At 48.2% G+C, this 20,240-nt stretch overlaps 1 protein-coding gene across 1 annotated transcript; it reads right to left on the reverse strand.

The window, feature by feature from the left end:
- Nucleotides 1-519: 519 nt before the first annotated feature.
- Nucleotides 520-5,094, reverse strand: LOC104256018 (cyclin-dependent kinase inhibitor 1). Its single transcript, XM_009810300.2, has 2 exons — nucleotides 4,701-5,094; nucleotides 520-587 (listed from the first exon to the last, which is right to left on the reverse strand). Exons 1-2 carry the CDS (start codon nucleotides 5,092-5,094, stop codon nucleotides 520-522), a joined length of 462 nt encoding a protein of 153 aa, XP_009808602.2.
- Between the last annotated feature and the right edge of the window lie 15,146 nt (nucleotides 5,095-20,240).

Here is a 20,240-nt window from a genome sequence, read left to right on the forward strand (position 1 = left end):
CTGTACCTGAAAAAAAAAAACAAACCCCACAGAAAAGGCTGGGAATTTTTTTTAGTGTGTCAGATCTGTAAAGCTGAGATGGTGAAACGTAGTAAGCTATTCCTGCTAAAACCACAAAAGAGGGTATGTAAAGACATGACAATATCAAAGACCCCAACTGTACAGCGACTTGTCCAAGCACATTATTACACATATACAGTTTTTTTACCTGTTCACCACTTTCTCATGTACAGTGGTTTTTAATGAACATTAAACTGCTAGCCTTAGCCAATTTCTGTAGTGTCCAAACTTGCTTACCAGTGGTTTTTAAGGCCAGTAATTTCTCATCAAAGTGATTCCAGTTGATTTGGCCTGACCCCATCCCAACGAAAGTATTTTCTGTTTTCACTGCTGCTGTCAGGAATACATCTCTGTGGGATGCCCCTAAGCGTCCGCAGCCTGCACACTGGTTTTTGAAGGTTGAGGAAGCTCGGCAGATGTTTCCATCCTCTACGGTGCAGAGCAATCCTCTCCTTGCTTTCAAGAAGTTGACTTCTTTGCAGCAGCTTGCATATGTGTTTTGACTCGCTTCTTTGCCGAGTAGTAATCTGGAGAACAACACATAAACAGAATTAGGGCTACAAGACTGATAACTGCTGCTTTTCAAGAAATCTCTCAAAATCTCGTTTTCGTGTTGAAGTCATTTAGACTTCTCCACGGCTCGTGAATGAACAAAACTAATACCTTTAGCATGTTCCACATAAAGCTATGTAATACCAAGCAAAACAAAGGAAATGTGCTGGCTTTTATCCAGTTGAGATCAAAAGACTTTGGACCCTTTTAAGCAAGCTGAGCAATGTGACATTTCACTCCAAGTTTTAGATCCACGGCTGCAGTGCTTTCCAGACAGAAATAGCTGGGTTTTTTCCTCCTTAAAAGTAACAAAAAATACTCTGCAAAATAACATCAGAAGAACCATATATATGGGGCACTTTATTTCTGCTTATTAGATCAAACTGCAGGTTCAAGGAGGACTGCACAAAACCTTGCACTGTCACTGAACTGTAACTAATTCTTTGCTTAAAGAGCACTGTGGCTCATGGGGAGAACTCCCATTACGTTTTCATACATACATGCATTTGAATCTTTGTCTCAGGTGCAAATGTAAATCAACCTTAACTACAGAACTGTGATTACAATGCAGGAGTTTCCTTATGAGTTCCTTCCCCGCCTCCCAGCCTTGCACAAAAAATACATACTTTTTTCAGGTAAATAAGGCAGAATTATCTGAAATGGAAGCTAGATGCTTATTTATATTTAGAGTTCATGGGATTTACCTGGTGTAAATTGTCTGTGTTCATAGTAATGAATTTGCTACAATTTCAGTTGAGGACGTGGGCTGCGTGATATTTAAACCTGAGCTTTCTATATAGTCAAATTGGCAACACCTATTGAGTCCCAGCAGCGTGGAGTCTTGCATTAATTTCAACGCAGAACAACATTGGTGGGATGACTGGAATTCTGTAGGCTTTCACAGCCAAGTTTGTGCAACGAGATTCCTGCAGCCAACTCCCTTAAGGATACATCTGCATGGCACAGTGCAACGGAGCGCAGCGGCACCTGAGCTAGCCCTAAGTTAAACTTCTGGAGCAGGACGTGATCCCGAGGAGAGTATATTCTCCCGGGCAGCAGCACGCATTGCTAACTCAGTAGAAAAGCAAATCCCGCTATTGTTATAATCTGCTGTAGTCTCTCAGTGGAGCAGCAGAGGAAAGGAATACCAGTAAGAAAAACAAGCTTACATGACCAAATGTAATCCTTGCTACTTATTTCTTTCATTTCAAAGGCTTCTATATATCTATCTTCCATTTTATTTTGGGAAAAGAAATGCATTAGGAATTATGCTTAGTAGATGAAATTCAGAAAAGACTTAAATAGTCAGTATTCCCATTTCTGCCTGGGAAGAACTTTAGCAAGAGCCCAACTGCTCAGATGCCCACAGGATGGAGCCTAGTTTCAAAATTGCTAGAGACGCTTAAAAGCCAGGGGGATGCAGATTCCCTGGAGCCATATTCAGATGGTCTACCCTCCACCTAAGATGCTAAACAGAGCCTGTGGCAACTGGCTGGTTTGCCTAAGGGACCCTAACGAGCACTTGCACTGGCCTAAGTAAGGTGCTGAGGAGGATGCTGCCTGCAGCCTGTCAGTAGGAAACCCCGGCCGCAGGGACCTAGGAGGGAAAGATTTCTGTTGTTTAAATATACCTACCTAAATACCTGCTTTCCTTTCCTCCCCATTTTCTCCCCGGCCATCTTGCATGAACTATCTGCTTCAGAAGTAAGACCAGCTAGTGAAAACATAGGGTTGGTACCAATTTTCTTTCTTTGACCTCTTGCGAAGGAGGCAAGGGTGTATTAATGTCTCCCAGGAGAGCCAAGGTCTCAGCGTATCAGACTGAGGCAAGCCAAAAAGTTTGGAAGAGAAGAAGAGTGAAAAGCTGGCATGGTTTGCAAACTTGATTAGTTTAAAAAAAAAAAGGAAAAAGGAAAAAAGGCTTACAGCCTGTATCTGAGCTGCTTTTGAATTTGAGGGTCTCCCAGAAAACAGAGCAGAACCACACTGGGTCTGCAACGAAAAAGAGAGAATGGAGATGAAGTAAGTCTACACAAAAGGGTTGGGAGATAGAAGGGAAAATCTGCTTTTGTACTGGTTAGCTCTCTGCATGTCTGAGGAGTCAAATGCAGCAGGAAAACCTCTGCTTCTTCCACTCTGGAGGTGCCAATGCCCACAAAATCCCATGGTTGGTTTTTAATATATCGATATTTATTTAATGGGCCACAGCTGTCTTTGAAAGTCTAAATTAAACACACATTGTTGGATCTTAACGTAAAGCATTACAGTGTTCCTGTTGACCAAAGCAGAACGCAGATAACCGGGTTCAAATCCAACCTCAGATCCTAATCCTAAACTAACCTTTCATTACAGGATGGCAGAAGATGAGCGAAGGGGTGGAAGCATGGGGTCAGACCATATCAGTAGGCATCAGTTTCCCTGGCTCCGTTTTGCCTGAATTACTTCAGTCGTGCCCAGAGGGACAAGGTTCCTGCAGCTAGAGGGCAACTTCTAATGCATCCTTCAGCTGGCAATAAGAAGGACATGCATGTGTCTGCCTGTGAGAGAAGGACTGAGAGAGGGACTGATCTGCAAGCCTCACCAAAAGAGAAGACTGCAAACGATTTTCCTGGCCCATCTCGTACACCCAGATCCCTTGGGGAGAAGGGTACTGTTGTTAATCTAAAGTGTTTTCTCTTATGAAAACACATGTGGGAAAGTGTTAAACTGTGCAGTGTGATATTTTGGTTTCCACATCCCCTGATGAAATGTTTCTTGCCTGGGGAAAACAAAAAGGAAGAAAAATATCCCCTGGAAATATCTGCATAATTTACTCCCACACACCTAGTGAGAGATTTACAATTGAACAGCAGTTCCCTCAAACCATCACAACATCGTGCTCTGAATTACACTTCTGTACTCCTACCTGTAAATTATACTGTTAATTAGTTAATGGCTGTAAAGTGCTTTGGAGAAGAAAAGAGCACTCATTAAATATCATTGTTCTGTACTCCAGTGTGCAATGTTCCACCGTTCATTAATCTCCAACCTCTTCCTGAACCTCTCGCTAGCAATTAAGTTTCATACCCTCAAATAGCAAATTAGTCTATTGTCTGACTTAACTGAGATCAACATCACCGTTCAGAAAGCGTTTCCTGAAACCTTAGCTTCAATTATCTTCTCGGCAATTTCAAGCTGGTGTCTCACATCAAATTCCCAAAAGAAAATCCTTGGTCTACATCTTGAAAACCTCAGTCTTGGATAAACCAAAACCCCAGTACAGACAAGGGAAATCTAATATACGGGATTAGATTTTTCAAACAAACTCAAATCCCGTTGAGAAGAGAAAACGAGGGGCCAGATGTTCAGAAGAGCTTAGCATGCAGGATGCTGAGGACTTTCAGAAACCTAAAGCGCTTTTATGGGTGCTGAAACCCGCTCCTTTGTACATCTGGCAGCAAGTCCTGGTGAGAGTCATTTGAAAACCTAGCCCCTTCTGCCGTCTGGCCAAGTTTAAGATCGATTTGCCCTTAAAATTCCTGGATGCCTTCACTGACTGTAATATCCAAGCTGAAGTTAGCAGGAGATCTGGCTGCTTTCTCTGGTTTCTGGTCTTCCTCCTAGGGCTTAGCTGGCCGAACTGGCCAGCTGGTCCAACCGTTCCTTATTGCACTCAGGAAAGGGTGCACGCGGCCAAACCTATAAGCAAGCAAAGACCCAAAAACTCCCATCTGATGGGCAACCCTGTTTTCCTGTTGGGTTCCTGCTTAAGAAATCACCTCTCCACTTTTCTTAGACCACCTTTTTAAACGTCTAACCCTCCTAACCCCCCCAAACTATCCTCCTGCAAGAAGCAGTCATTATCTTGTTGCTCTGTGACAAGTCCTAACCAGACACCCAGGGTCAGGAGGAGGGTTGTGACACAGCACCTTTGAAAAACACAAGCCCCGTGCCCATCGATTTACAGCGTGCCTTCCTCCTCTTACAGATGCTTCTTTGAAGGTTTGCACTTTCTTAAAGCAAGACTGGTTTATGGGCCCAGCAGATAATTTCTAAGCAGCTCCTGGGACCAGGTTTGATCATCTGAGCCACACCAGGGTCTCACACACCTGTCAAAGATGTCTGTCGTCTTTTCTTCCCTTCCGAGATCCTCTTGCCCCCTGTTTTCTTGGAAGTTTTGGGTTTCTCAGTCACTGCCACCTGGGCAAAGTGGTGACTCTTGTCCTCCCTGCCCAGGGGCCAGTTCAAGTGCTGCAGCGGTCTCCGAGCATCTCCCACCACGCAGCTGTGGTAGAAGGCGGGCACCTCATGGCCCTCAAGCTCTTCCCACTGCAGGAGCCCCTCTGCCGGCGTGTCCCGGAGGAAATCGAAGTTCCACTTCTGCTTGGCCCCCTCGACACTGTTGCGCAGCATGTGCTGGAAGTCCTGCTGCAGCTGCTCATGGTCTACGGGGCCAAAGAGGTTCCTCCGGGCGTGGGTTGTCTTCCCTGGCCTCCGCTCCATCTTTTCTCCCCGGTGCGGCTCTCCGGCGAGTCTATACAGCAGTGACTCCCTGCCAAAGACAGAAAGACCATCAGCCACCCTTTGCACGCTCAGTTTCGTGAGCGCTGCACACTCTTTAAGGGGAGTGTGGCAGCAAACCTAGCTACTTTTGATCCTGCTATAGGAAATCTTGGCTTATTTTGAAAGAATTTTATCCCAATCTCCAGTCCAGAGTGAGAATACCCATCTATAGGATGTGTCTATAGAAGGATGGGGAAGGGTGAAAAGCCCTCACCTCTTTTGTGCGCCCTTATTTCAGCATACGCTGAGTGAGGGCTTGCCCTAAGGGGACAGAGACACAAGAGGAGGTGGACAACATCCCTTGAGGTAGTGCAGCAAAAGACAGAAAGCACTAAAGTGGTACTTGGGGAAAACGGCCATGTGTATCACCTTAAACAAGGGAAAGGACCTGAGGAGAATTTCCAAGACAACAAAGGCTGATGGCAGTCAGTAAAGTACAAAAGACACGTTTCATTTTACAGTGAAGCACCTTCACTGTATCTCTTTCCTGACTACTCTTACCATTTCTTTTGCAGTGTCAGCCAAGTTGGAAGCTAAAGACAATCAGAGCAATCACCTGTTTCTTGCCTGACACTTTCATTCCCTTTTCTTGAAGCAATTGCCTGAGAAGTGGTCCCAGCCACAGACAAAAACACTGTCTTTCCTACAATGGCAAATCCCAATCAAGCATCAGTAGGTGGACTTCCCATTTGGTAGGCTGGCACGGGGACAGAAGAGATGGGGTTTGCACCCTCCTCTAGCAGGTAAGGTGGGGACACGGCAAGACAGAGAAGAGAAATCAGGCATTCTGCAGATTTCATAGGCCAGAAGGGCATAAATATACCAGATACATCACCCACTAATTCCTGCACCATGTCTTTAATTTCTGAAAGAGCTTGAAAATAGATCTTCAAGGTCATTCAATTCTTTCTCTCTCTAGATCCACAAAAGTCAGCCCCTCTCACAAGCTGTGACGTGTAGCAGCGGACAGGCTAAAAAGAAACCTCAGAGAAACATCCGCAAACAGCCAAATTTTGGATTTATTGTGCTACTGAATTCTGAAGGGCGTAAAGAGTTTGGGGAACAAGCTGAGAGAGGTCAGACAGCGATTTGTCTATCGACCATGCAGCTAGTCAGACCAGCAGAGCTCCTGCAGAACCTCAAGCTTCAAGCTTGGTCTCCAAGATCCCAAAGGGTGCTTCAGCTGCAGCAGACGCAAACCCAGATGTGACTGGTATAATCACCCCCCCCGTATGATCTTTGCAGCACTGTATCTAACCCACGTGAATGCTGAGCATCCCCTCACAATCACACCCCAAGTGCCTACTCTGGAAATGTCACTCGGTGGCTCCGGTATCAAGAGCTTGTCAGCAACGTGGCGGCGTTGGCACTTAGATGGTTCTGCACATAGTCTGCCAGAGAAAACTCAGATCCTGAGGGATGCGGCTACCTCCTCCCAGGTGGAAGCTGAATGTCAGTTCTGCAGCTGATAACACACCTGAGCAGCAGAGGTCCAAAGAGGCAGACCAACTCCTGTTAGTAAATCTTATTCCTTGCCCTCAGCAGCTCTGAACCAGCGTCCCGCAAACACATGGCCCACGGCCACGGTTCATTAAACCAGAGAGTGCCAGGTCTGGGTTGCCCTTCTGGGGCATGGATTGACTTCCAAACGTTGGGTGTGTTTCTCTGGAGGCTGCTGTCTCCCATGGAGCTCTAGGATGGGAAAAGAGTAGCCCTGTTCGGTCTGGGACACCACCTGGGGCTGGTCCTTAGGTCTGATGGACTACAGTCCCTCCTGGGCCCCAGCCAGGTCCCTTCGTGGTACCACACCATGCCGTCTGGTTACACCAGCTCGTTTGGTGCGAGCCTTTGGCACTCAGCTGGCAACGGGAGCCAAGCTGGCGGTTGCCCACCAGATGCTCCTTGCTCCCCGCGGGGCCTAGGAAAGGTAGGAAAGCACTTTTCCTGAGGAAAAGCAGCTGAGAGCACAACAACAAGGATAATCCTCTAGATGGCATCCAGAATCCCCAAACTTCACGCAAAACTTTTCCCAGGGTTGCGCGCAGCCTTGCCCTTAGCCGTCGGGATATGCGGCGGTGCCGGCTGTCACCATAGCTAACCATAATCACACCTCTGCTGCTTCTTCATCTGGTGCCAAGCCCTCGGCAGCTTAAACCGAGTTCATTCAAAGGCAATCGGGTCTTAGGAAAAGGCAAAAGGTCTAAGGAAAGGATACGCAGTGCTCTGCAGGAATATTCCTCGGTGTTAGAAACACTCCTCATACATATTAGGAACTGTATGATATCAGGGTTAGGAAGAAAGAAGGTATTTATCAAACAACTATGGTCTTTCCTAATAGCACATTTTAATATCACATAGGAATGAAGTAGAAAAGACTGCCTTGCTCTGTTAATGATTACAGCTATTCCAGTGCCGCCTGCGAATCCAGTGCCCTGTCTTTAAGGCTGTCTAATTCCAGGTGTTTCAAAGGAAGATAAAAAGCCTGCAGAGAGGATAATTATAGAATAACCTTTCCCTATGGAAAGTTTCCTCCTAATGCGCTTAGTTATGTCATGAATCACAAATGCTTCTAACTCTTCTAAACTTACATCATGTGTATATACTGCCTGGTGTAATTTCCATTATTCACGGTCCCATCCAGGGTGAAATCCGGCCCTATTGAAGTCGGTGCAAGTTTTCCGCAGCAGAACCAGGATGCAGCTCCTCGCTTTTTTCAGGACTCTTTCCAGGTCTTGGCTCCAAAGCTGCACCGTCACTATTCCCACAGCTTAGGCTGAGTTGCGTGGGTGTATTAAAACACCCGTAAAACGAGACCGAAATGTTTCTGAAATACATAAACATTATTGGTAGGGTCCTTCCTTTCTTAACCCATGGTTTCTGTGCCACCTAAGAACAAGCTGCCAGCCCCATTCTGTCAAGCTCATACCTATCCATACACGCGTCCGTACTGAGCCAAGATGCGGGACAAATGCTGAAGGCCGGAGCTCTGCACTAGCAGTGGCTGCTTCGGTTTTCTCTCCAGTTCTGCGCTGGCCTGAACGAGTTGAAAAGACAGACAAACTTCTTAGGCAAGTTCAGTGCTTGCCCCTCGCACCAAACCTTCAGAGCATCAGAGGAACGTCACCTCACGTTTCTGAATTTCCTACACATGCACGAGTTAAAAAACCAGATGACAACAAGCAAGGGAATTAATGCTGTGGGTATTTCGTTTTCATTCTTTCAGTGAAGGTCTGTTTCCTAAATAATTTTGATACTGAAAGCTGCCAGCTATAAATCTTTTCAGACACGCCGTGTGCCCGTGGCAGGTGCTCAGGTACCTTTAACTCACTCTTCTTTAAACCCAGAGCTGGAAGAGAGGTCTCCCCGTCCCTCCGGGGTGCAGGGGAAGCCACAGCCCTTCTCGCCGCCTTTAAATCCTTTCTCCTCTTTCCTGCGCGCCCCGGCAGCACCGCCGAGCGCCACCAGCTGCCACATCCCCTTTCTGCGGGGCTGAAAGGGCTCTGCAAGACCGCCACGTATTTGTCACAACCTTCAGCATTAAATACCGAGCGCCCGGGAGGCGTCCCTGGCGGGGCTACCCGCGGCGGGGACCGTCGGGCCCGGGCGAGCTCGCTCCCGGGGGACCGGGGCGGGGGAGGCGTCCGCAGCAGCGGGGACGGGGCTGGCGATGCCCCCGCCGCGCCGGTGCTGGCACTGCCGGGCCAGCCCCCCCCCCCCCCCCCGCCCCGGGCGATGCGGGGCCGGGCCGGTGCTCTGCCCCTCGAGGATGCCCCTCCGGCCGCCGTGCAACCGCGCCCCGCCTCTTGCTTGAGCCCACGGCGGGCGTGAGGCTGCCACGGCGGGTGCGCACCCAACACCGAGTAACCTCGCCCCCGGGGCTGTCCCGCTTCCCCCCGCCCCGCTCCCTCCCGGTCCCGGGGGCTGGCGGCGGCGCCGGGGCTCCCGGCCGGAGCTCACTTACATGCGGGGTGTTCCCAGTGCCACCTCCCCGGCGGCAGCGGGGCGTGAGGGGGGGGCGGCCGGGGCCGGGGGCGGGGCCGGGGCCGTGCGGCGCCGCCGGGCTCATTGCGCGGCCCCGCCCCCGCCTCACGTGCCGCCGGGGCGGGGCGGGGCGGGCGCCCGTCCAGGCGGCGGCGCACGTGGCCCTGCAACGTGACGCCGCCGCCCCGCGCTCCCCGAGGGCGCGGGCGGCTCTGCGGGCGCGGCGGTGCGAGGCGGGAGGGTGTGTGTGTGCGTGTCCAGTCCCGCCTCGCCTGCTTCGAGGCCCTCGGGAGCGGAGCGCGGGGCCCGCAGCCCTTCCCCGGGAGACCCGCGCTGGGGGCCCGGAGGTGGCCTCGCAGGTTAAGGGGCGGTTGGGGGGGGCGCTCTGCCACGGGCAGGCCTCAGCGCTGAGGGAGCGCTGGGCCCGCGGCTGGCGGAGGAGGGATGGTCGCTGGTGGGTCGGGGGTGTGCGTGAGGGGCAGGGGTCCGAAGGACAGGCCCCGGTGAGGCGGCTGGGGCAGGGCAGCAGCACGGGTCGCTTGGCAGGGCTTTGGCGCTGAGGAGCCTGAGGGCATCCCCTCGGCTGCAGGGGGGAAGGTGCGGAGCGTGACGGCATCGTAATCCACACTATTTTCCTGAGATTTCGTCATCTTCAGATCTTCTACTGAAGTAAAGTGTTCCCGTGTTTTAATTTCCCAGTTGCTCTCAGAAGATGTGTGAGGCAGGCTGAATAATCCCGTTGTGGGAAGGTAGGTCCGTGTTATTTACACCGTTTTCCCGGTTACGATACACAGGCAGAAGCGGGCAGGGGTTTCGTTAGCGTTGGGGGAACTCCATCCTTGGAGTTTCCATTTCTGAGTTTGAAAGGCCTGTTTGTTTTTATTCTTCTGGGTTTCTATACTGGTGTTCAAGAGCAGGAAGAGAGGGAAGATCTGGAGAAAGGCTATGGTTTTCTTTAGTTTATTTACAAACCAGGCAGAAAAATATCATTAACCACCAGAAAGATGAAGATTTCAGCTGAGAAAGGGATAAAAATATTAATTCCGTGAGAACATGACTGTTGTTAAATTCAGGCAGCAGGGCCCTTTTTTCCCCATCTTCTTCCACCCCCAACATATTAGACTTCCACTGTAATTTCATATTCCACTCGTAAGCATTATCCCTGCAAAGGCAATGCCATAATTTTGCATTGTATCTCCCTCTTCAAAACCATCCTTAAACTCTTGCGGGGGAAACTGGACATGGCGTTTTGCATTTCCACATGGATCATGACCATCCCCAGGGCAGGAGAGCTCTTGCAGCCAAACCCAGCGGCGAGGAGCAGGACAGAGCAGAGCCTGGTGGTGTTCCTTCACATGTCCCTATCATCACCTTGTCTGCCTTCGGCTGCAGAAGCTGGCATGCTTAACCACGTGGTGGGGGACGATGTTGAGCCTTTCCCATCAGAGGAGCCCACAGCTTTTTCCAGCCTCCATGTAACCCTCCCTCAAGCCCCTCAGAGCATCCTTACGTGCCCCCACCTGCTGCCCTGCGTGCCCTTGCCGCATACCCAAACCCACCGACGGCGAACCATTGTACCCCAACATGGAGAACGACTCCGCTGGGACTGTGCGGTGGGAGATCGAGTGTCGGGGGCCAGTGGGGGGCTGAAATCCGCCCCCTCAGCCCTCCCACCCGTGGAACGGGGAGACCCTTTTTGCTCCATTTTCACTGCAGGTGCTCATGAGTTAGTCCGGCATTTCGGTGTTGAGGCTGTGAAAGGAAAGCTTTCTTTTTTAAGGTTTAATGGCAATTTCAGATGTTAAGAAAACCCACCTCTACTTATGTTGTTAATCTTGCAAAGTGTTTTTTGGTTGTCCATCTTTTAAGAAAGCCTCGTGTTTTAGGCAGTTTTTTCTTGAGATTGTTCCTTTGCCAAATCACAAACTATGAAACTGTGTTTTGCTGGCAGCGTTTGTTTTTATTGTAGTCTAGGTAAAGTAATTTCCTATGGAAGTAGCAATGCCATTTATGTTAGGGCTCAGTTTGTTTCACAGAAAATTGAACTCTTTTGACAGAATTCCGGTTTTTCTTACTGGATTTTTTTTTTTTTTTTGGGAAGCTCAGATTAATAATAGTTTCTGGCATAGCTGCATGTAATCATGTGCCTTATCTTAGGCACGTGGATATATTTGAGCCAAATGATGTGAATCATCTTTTTAGCCGTTTCCAATCACGACCTGTGGTTTCATAAGATTATAAAGGCAATTCATGTTTAAGCATCACCTCATCTTCAGGGGTTCTGCTTTTGGTTTGCAACGTGCTTTTTACAGCGGATTACTCCCCGAAGGATTATTCTGCGAGTTAGGTTTGCCATCCATGCTGAATTTCTGAGATCACTCATGCTTTGATGTGTCTTGCTCTCAACTTGCTACACAGCTACTGCCTTACAATTCATTGATAGCAGGAGAAGACAACGGGGTGACGCAAGGGCTTGCAGCGGAAAGAAGGCCGTATGTTATGTGTCTCTCTTCCCGTCGTGTACTGGTTGCATCCTCCATATCCTTTGATCCATCAGCATCAACACTTTGAGACGCAATGCTGCCTTTATAGTTCTGGATGGGAAAAGTAGGTTAAGAAAGGCAGGAGCACCGACACAGTACATCTTCACGAAGATATTTTTTTCTCAGTTGTGGTTGTCTAGAGTTTTGCAACTTCCTATTTTGATGCATACCAATAAGAATTAAATAATAATACAAAAATACAGTTTGTATTCCTGGGCATTGTGTGACAGCTCAAACCAAAAACTGAATTAAAATGAAGGATGATGGTTGGTTTGGTGGGAAAGGATTGTTAACTTAAGGCAAGTGTGATAAATGTGAAGAGTGACAGCTACGTTATTATTATATCAGTTCTGGTCTCTGTGCAAAGCTAAGGGCTTGTATTTTCTGTAATTCGCAGCCTTTATGAAGTGCCAGTGAACCAAAAGACAAATTGCTGCATGACGCCAGTGCTCTCTAATGGTGTGTGCCTTGAAAAATGTAAGTAAGTTCCTATTTTCCATCAACTCTGTACGTGAAAAGATAAATGGAGGCAGAAGAATCACTGCTCCATTATCTATTCACCTGTTCACTGGAGATTAATCTTCAAATAGGCTTAGGAGTATTGACTATGACATAAAACCCAGACATAAACACAGGAAAAATTAAGGGCTAGACAATCTTTCACACTCCATTTATCCTCTTACACTGCATTTGAAATTCAGTCACAGAAACTAGACCCTGTAAGATTTTGAGGGCATAGGAAAACTCCAGACTTTTTCCTCCCCCTTCACCCCAGAAAACAGGTTTTCCCTTAATTTTCGTATCTGCAATGTTCCTCACCTGCTGAAACAAAGCTACTTTTACTTTCTGAAGAGTGAGAAAGATGTTCTGTGTAATGGAGTTAGCATATAGAACATAGAGCTAAGTATGTTTCTTAGCAAGTATGCCCTGTATTAGAGATGGAGCAGTTACATGGCCTTTTGCCTGTTGACATGTCCCTGAGCAGGGAGAAGATCAAATTTTGAAAAAGAGAGCATATGTATAAAAAAAAAAAGGAAGGTTACTGCTATAAATATCAAAAATACTTACGCGGATGTAACATAGATGCTAGTGCAGGGAAAGCCGATACTGTATGGAGGAAAGGAAAAACGGTTGTATGAAGAGGTGGTAAATGCAAAAGCATAGCTAGGAGCCTCTGTTTTGGGAGGGAGGTGGGGAGAGCCCTCTCTGCGGGGAGGAAAAAGAGGATGGTTACTGTGGGTGCCCTTTGTGAAGAGAAGTGGTGGTGTAGGTGGCTGCAGCTTGGGAGGAAGTGACTGTTGATCATCATGACCCCCAAATTGCAGTTGGTGGTGCCCAGAGGTGCATAGGTGAGACAACCCTGTGTGCTCAAGCTGGGTTCAGTATTGCGTGATGGAGGATAAGGAGGGCTGGGAGAGCAGGAGAAACAGAGAAAGGATGGGTTTCCTATAGAGAAGCGTGGTATCAGCTGGCAGGTTACCCTGTCAGCTCAGCACCCCCACCCTGCCAGTGTAGCACAGGCAGCTCCCGGGAGCGGTGATGTCCATGCCCACCCCTCCACGTTGGTGGAGAGGAGCTGGAGAAGGACTGGGATGGTCTGTCTGCAGGAAGTTAGGGACAATGCGCTGAACTGCTGACCCTTCAGGGCAGGTTTGCTGGGCATAGGCAGGAGGTTGCAAAGCAGAACCTAGGTGAAAGATGTCAACCCAAATCGACATCTCCTTCCCTCCTATGGTTCTCTGCTGGTGCTGCGCTCGGTGGTCCCTGGTGCCCTCCCATATGGTCTTGCAGGTTGGGAGAGCCAGAGAAGAGAGTTCATACACCAACTGGAAAGGCAGGCAGAGCACGCTGCCCATGGTGAACCTGCCTGGCTCTCCCCAGAGCTGTCTGGCAGGACAGCTGAGAACCAGGCATAAGGCGGCAAAGGTGTGGGAGAATTTGCTCTTCACTTCTGGCCATGGGTGCGAGGCTTCCCTGTGAATGAGCATTTGAAGCAGATGCTTGGAGCAGCCCTGTGCCACCCCTGAATCAAATTTTGGCATTCAGTCTTTGGGCAGCAAAATTCAGTCATGCCTCCCTTTTGGTCAGTTTTTTCTCAAGTGACAAGGAGCAAGACTACAAAACGAAGCTCAGTAAATTAGTAGCGTGCTTCTGGAGAGGTGTTCTTGAGCTATATGTTGTAATGTCATCTGCCTTCATTCACTCCCACACAGGGGTGTCAAAGGTGTAAGCAGGAGATGGAAACACAGCGCTCCTGAGTCTTTGCTTTTCTTCCCCTTTTTGGGTAGCGGTGCTATAGCTGATCTAAATCTGGGCATTACCTGTTATGTGTACCATGTAAAGGAGTATGCAATGTCTTAGCCATTGTCAGAGCAAAGAGCACATGCATCAGGAATATACACGGTACCCAAGGAGGTGTGGGTGCCGATATCACCTGTTGCTCCTCAGAGCTGGTGGATGCTGAGCCCCGTGCTTGAAAATGATTAGGGGTGAACTGCCAGACAAACGGTCTGATCGCTTAGGCCTTGTTTCCTCAGGAGATGAGTATAAAATGGGAACAGGGGAATGATGTCAGCTGTAGTTTGCATTTTTTGGTCCTTTCTTAAAAATGCTCTTATTTTTACCTGTATTTTCAATGTTGTAATCCAGAATTTAACCCATTATTTATGGTGGAAGCTACTGTATGATGTTCCCAGTGAGTTCTGGAGAATCTCACAGACCCAGCAGATGTAGAGAAAATGAATTTATATAACCAATTGCTTTTGGGGTGTCTGCAAGTCTAATCATTATGGATATCCAAAGAGTCAGCATGTTTCTCACTAAGCTGCAATGGTCACTTTGGGACCAATAGCTTCAAGTGGTAGAAGGAGGGAAATTTTGCCAGGCAGGCTTTGTCCCATGCTTGTCCTTCAGTGAGAGGCGGTCCACAGCTTCTGTCTGTTTCCAATCCGGCAGCCAAATTTGCCCAGAGAAGTTGTGGATGCCCCATCCCTGGAAGTGTTCAAGGTCAGGTTGGACGGAGCTTTGAGCAACCTGATCTAGTGAAAGATGTCCCAGCCCATGGCAGGGGGGTTGGAACTAGATGATCTTCAAAGGTCCCTTCCAACCCAAACCCTTCTGTGATTCTAAATTTAACAGTATTTTTTTGCCCTTTTTTTCCACTCTCCCAAAGCTGGTAGGAGCCTTAAGGGTGTGGGAAGACCAAAGGGTTTCAGTCATCTTCTCTCAGATGGATACCAGTGCAACCAATGCTCCCTAAGTGTCAGAAGCGATGAACTATCTTCTTAAGGATTTGACTCCTTTGCCCACTCTCTTGCCCAGCGAGCCTAGACGCAGTGAGGCTAAAACTATGCATGTCTTGCCTGACCAGCTGGATGCTGCAACATTAGAGTACATGGCAGAGCTCTGTTTGCCTTCCGCACTGGCACTGTAATTTGGGTGCATTTCCTTTATTCAGCTGCCAGTTTTCACAAAACTTGTGAAAACATTGTTTTCTTTGATATTTCTTCCCTTCTACCAAACATGCCAACAGATTCTGAAGCTGCGAGGGGAGGTTTGACAGCAGGGTGGATGAGGATAAATCTCTTTCGCTTTGGAGAGCAGGCAAAAATGGCAGCTGATTAAGAACGTGACAAATGCAGCATGTTATAGCTGTTATCTGCTCCCCATGCCTGCTTTTTCTGATTCATCCTGTATATATGTATATACGGGCAGGAAGCCATGAAAAATAGGATGTATGTTAGAGTGTCTCAGTGTATCTAATGTTTGTCTGGGAGGCTTGTGAGATCTGAGGAGCACAAGGTGGCTGAGGTCTCTCTACTGGAGACACACACAAGCAGTTATGGTTATCCTAGATCTTCTAGTGCTTACTCTCACAAACTGGGGTATGAACTTCTAGTGTATCACTCGTTCCTGGTCGCCACTAATGTGTAAGTGTTAACTTGCTCCCTGGCTTGGCTTTAGTGCGGGCCAGATTGCACACTCTGAGGTGGTGCTCTGCCATGTTTTGGGGGACCACATGCCAAGGGCCATTTCCGATCAGCACTGTGGATGGGAGTGCATGAAGTTAGGTGACTTCTATGCAACACAGTTCTTTGGCCCTGCCTCAACGGGCTTTGCACCCAAAAACACTTGTACATGCTCTCATGCTACGCTCCAGGGTATGCAGCAGTTGCCACTTTGAACTGAAAAATAAATAAATCAGATCTTAAGAGTACCATACAGGGCTCAATGGGTACCTTGGGGCCAAACGCTATACTGTGGGGATGTAAGCAGCCTGTGCTGCATAGCTTTGCAGTCAGAGAATGGTCCCTGACCCTGTTTCACTTAGCATTGTGCATGTTGCCTGTGTCTCCCCACCTCTGTTTTGTTAGCAATAAAGGTGGGCTGCACATACTCCAAACTTCATTCAAAGCAAAATGAGGCTGTTCAGCTATGATCATGGATTTGTAAGACCAAAGCGTGCTTCAGCGAAGAGTTACCTGTAATAGCACAAAAGAGCCTGTCTAAACGTTCATCAGAGTATTTTTTTTGGCAACCTCAACAGCTAAATAATTTTTCAGTTAAATAATAATTAAGATGCTGCATAGGGCAATTTAGGCCAGCACTAATTCTTTGAATAAGGTTTTAAACCCTCGGTGATAAGGGTGCTTGGTGTGCGTGCTGCCAGTGCCCTTTGGGGAGAAGTTGACTCATCATGAGGAAGGTGTGCTGAGCTGCACGTTGCCTCTGGAGAGGCATTTACTTGGATAGGACTCCACGGTAGGCCTACGTGGCAGAGCCTTGCGTGGGCTCTTAGTCAGATGTGAGCTGTGCATCCCTGTTAGCATGGTGCGGTGCAAATCAGGGGTGGTGGCCGCTGTCTTGCAACAGGGCATGTCCAGTGCAGCCGAGCAATAAATGAGCTTGACATGGAGTGGTGAACCTGGCCTCCTCTAACCTCTCCTCTGACCTAAAACTCTGGGAAATTTTCTCATTGTGGTTATTATCCAGTGATTACGTGTTTTCCGACTTACTACACATAGTGCCAAAAAGGCAAAGATCAGTGTTTGTTACACTGTAGAAAACATTAGTTAAAAATATATCTTCCCCAGTATGGGATCTGGGTTCAAAGTTGTTGGTCAGTGTTTGTAGCTCTGTTCACACCTCTGACATTATGTCTGCAGTTAATAGCTGGTCATATTTTAGCAGAGTAGACATGGTATCTCTCACATACTGAGTTTCTGCTAAAAGGGCTGTTTACTGTATGGGATGGAGCAAAATGTGCCCTGTCGACATAGGAGGCAGCCTAAGCCCAAGCAAGGCTGTAGTTCAGAGACTGTACTGCACTCCGTTGTTCACCATGAATTGGATTAGGCCTTTGAGTGAGTTGGCAATGAAACTGAATTCCCCAAAGCCGGCATGGATGGGATGGGTCAGCATAAAAGGGACTGGCGGGGGAGAAGTACATGGTGAAGAGGTGACCTGCCGTTTCATACAAGCTCGGGACTGCAAGAGACAGAAGAGATCCAACATAACAGACCAGCCTTCCCAATGTGGTGGTCTGCCTGGTGCCTCTGGCTGGGGACCACGGGGGCCAGCTTGGATGGTCACCTGGTGTCACCTGAGGCCTGGTAGTGAGAGAGCTCGCTCGCAGTGCACAGCTTCATTCTGTTTTGTGATTTATTTTTTTTTCCTGGTGAAGGCACTTGGTTTTGTTCAGTTGAAAGAGCAAAGGCTTCTGTAACCTCCCTACCATCAAAGTTGCCCCAGGCCTGTCAAGTCTTTGAAGACCTGATACTCAGAGATGGACTGGGGCTTGCGTTGAGGCTGGTACCGACGTCACTGGGAGAGGCTTTGGGCTAGCTCTGCTCAGTTTTGGAAAATCACACCTTCAATTTTGACTGTTTTCCAGCAATTTTGCTCATGCTTGGGACCGGGGGGACTGCTTTTGGTCACTGGTAATGCTGGCTAGAGGGAGTTCATGAGGGCTTGAAGTCTGCGTGCCTCAGCGCAGTGCCTGATGGCCAGCAGGTGAAAGAGTGGAGCTTTCCTTGTCATGTAACGCTATGTGATTAGGTGCATACGGTGGGTGTTTTATGGCTTCCTCTGGAGCATCTGGTGCTGGTCACTGTCTGAGACAGGACGCTGGGCTGGATGAAGCGTCAGTCTGCCCCAGTGTTGCAATGCCAATGTTGCTGTCTCCCTGGTGGGCTAGCGTCCTGTGATATCCTTCCAGCTGGTAACGTGCCCAGGACAGAGTTTTAGCACCATCCACCACTCGAGCTGCTTGCAGCCTTGGTGTAGCATTACCAAAAATAAAGCCGTTTGAATGAAACAAGTGTTTGGAAACGAGCTGTCTCTCTCCTGCTCTCTTTCTCTCTCCCCCCTGAGAGTGGCAGAGCGTAAAAGAGCGAGGGGAGGAGAGGAGCTTGGAGAAGGCTGACCAGGGCATGAGCCCTCCCTCTTTTCCCTCCTTCTCCTTCTTGAGGAAACACAAATGAGCGCTTACGCTGCACAGAACATGCTCACCAAAAAACCACCCTAATGGCCTCATCTGCAAAAAGAGCTCTCAGGATCGGTTTCCCATCCCTTAACCCATTGCCTGACACGTTGAAAGAGGATAGTCAGGAGCCAAACACAACATTAATCAGATTAGGACCTTTCTTGGGACTTCTTTATTTTTACTTCAATTTCCCCATTTCAGTTACTTACCTCATTTCTCCTGAACACCAGGGGGGATAGCCCAGACAATGGCCTGTAACATCCTTCACAGGGTAGATTTTCTAGTCTCCAGCCCACATGTTTACTCCTAGTTCTGGTTAGTCCCCAGCCAAAGCTTTTAGCCAGTTGGCTGGACATCTCTTCGTACAGCTTATGCTTTCATCAGGGGCTGAAGTAAGCCTATACCGTCAAAGGAGACAGCAGATTTTTTTATTGTGTTTTCACATTATGCGCTCTGAAACAGCTCAGCTGGGACAAGTTAAGTCTTGGGGGCATGTGCATTGCTGCAGAAGTGTCAAGGAAGATTAAAAACAGGCACAGAAGTTTGACTCTTAGACTAACCCCCAGAAAATGCTAGGAGTGGAGCTTTTTGTCTTGGTGCTAGGTAGAAGGAGGTTAGAAACTGTGAGCGAAGACACCGTCTGCTGCCTTTTCATTCCTACAGCATGTGTCAAGGTTACAGGCTGCGTTTACATGCTCTGTAGCAAAAGAGAGAAGCATAAGCCAATTTCTCCCTGTAGTAGAAAAAAAAGGCACAACACTCAGCTAACGGTTCAGGCTAGAAAAGGTGATTGCAGCAGTGGTGGTATCAGTTTATTAGCACAGGTATGTGATGGAAATACCATACCAATGCTTCTTTCAGTGTTGTCCCTGAGCTCCCTGTCCAACTGAGCAGAAGAGATGGATGGAAAATGACATCAGCATCGTTTGGTTAAAAGATGATGGGTGGGAGAAGGGAGTAAGGGGAGGTTAGAGTAGCCTGCTAGCATTTCAAGCATATTAAGGCAGAGGCGAAGAGGGTAGTGTTTCACATGGCACATCATGAGTAACAAGGAGCCAAAGACTGGGATATAGGATATACAAAAAGAAAGTTTAGTCTCAGTTTCAGGAAAGATGTTCTGTCAGCTGTTATATTGTTGACTAGTTTCCCAGGGGAAATCACGAGGACAGGATTTTTTAAAACCAAACAGGGCAAAGAAAATTCACAAACAAAACCAGTCCCAAGCTGGCCCCTGCATGAACAACCGAGGTCCCTTTCCTTCTTTTCGACCCTCTTCCTCCCCAGCTAATTCCTCCCCGTTAACCCTTCTTTGTATGAACAGCCACAGTGCCTCAGATGCCAGTTAAAATGGCATGTGCTCTCCTACTTGTCCTGCTTTCCTTCTGCTCTGTACTCTCTGTTCCCCTTCCTGCGCTTGCTCTCTCATCCTCTCCCAGCCCCGCTACCTGTCCCCAGGGACTCAGCTGCTTCTGGTTCCATCTTTCCCCCAAACTGTTGTGAGTTTCTTACTGTGGAGGACTGCGGTCTGCCGTGTTCCCACACGAGTGCATCCCTATCCAGGAGGCACAGTTATTCATCCCTACAACTCCATGCACCTGGCTAAGAGCAGGGAAGACTGTTATCCACATTTTGCTTATATGAGGAAGCTGAGAGGCAGCCAAGAGAAGAGGCACGCTCAGGCCAGGAATGGGCTGACTCAGTTCTCTGGTATCCCATCCCAAATCCTTTCTACTGGCCTGCGGTTCCCGTAGGCCTGTCTGACCTATCCGTCAGGAAAGTCTGTAATGCGAGAGCACTCCCAGCGTGTTAGGCAGTACAGAGGAAAAAACATGATATAGAGGGAGATTAGACTTAGGTGTGATGCTGGAAACTTCCCGCTTCCCTCTGGATTAAGTATTTAAACCATTGTTGCCGTTTCTTTAAACAAATAAACAAGGCAGATGTAGCATTATTTACCAAGTAAGGAAGTCTCCATAAAACATTCCCCAGATTTGAAGTAATCATGTTTTTCAACGGAATATTAAAAAAAAAAAAAATTTGGCATGCAGCATCTTCGCTTAAGTCTAGGCAGGAGGCAC

The sequence above is a fragment of the Gavia stellata genome, chromosome 4, assembly GCF_030936135.1.
Source record: "Gavia stellata isolate bGavSte3 chromosome 4, bGavSte3.hap2, whole genome shotgun sequence".
NCBI classification, from domain to species: Eukaryota; Metazoa; Chordata; class Aves; order Gaviiformes; family Gaviidae; genus Gavia; species Gavia stellata.

Bases quoted from the DNA above. Each gene is read 5' to 3' on its own strand.
- LOC104256018 (XM_009810300.2), bottom strand. From the start codon at position 5,094: ATGGAGCGGAGGCCAGGGAAGACAACCCACGCCCGGAGGAACCTCTTT. The intron at 588-4,700 runs GTGTGTGAGACC...GTTGTTCTCCAG, and splicing joins ACGACAGACATCTTTGACAG to ATTACTACTCGGCAAAGAAG.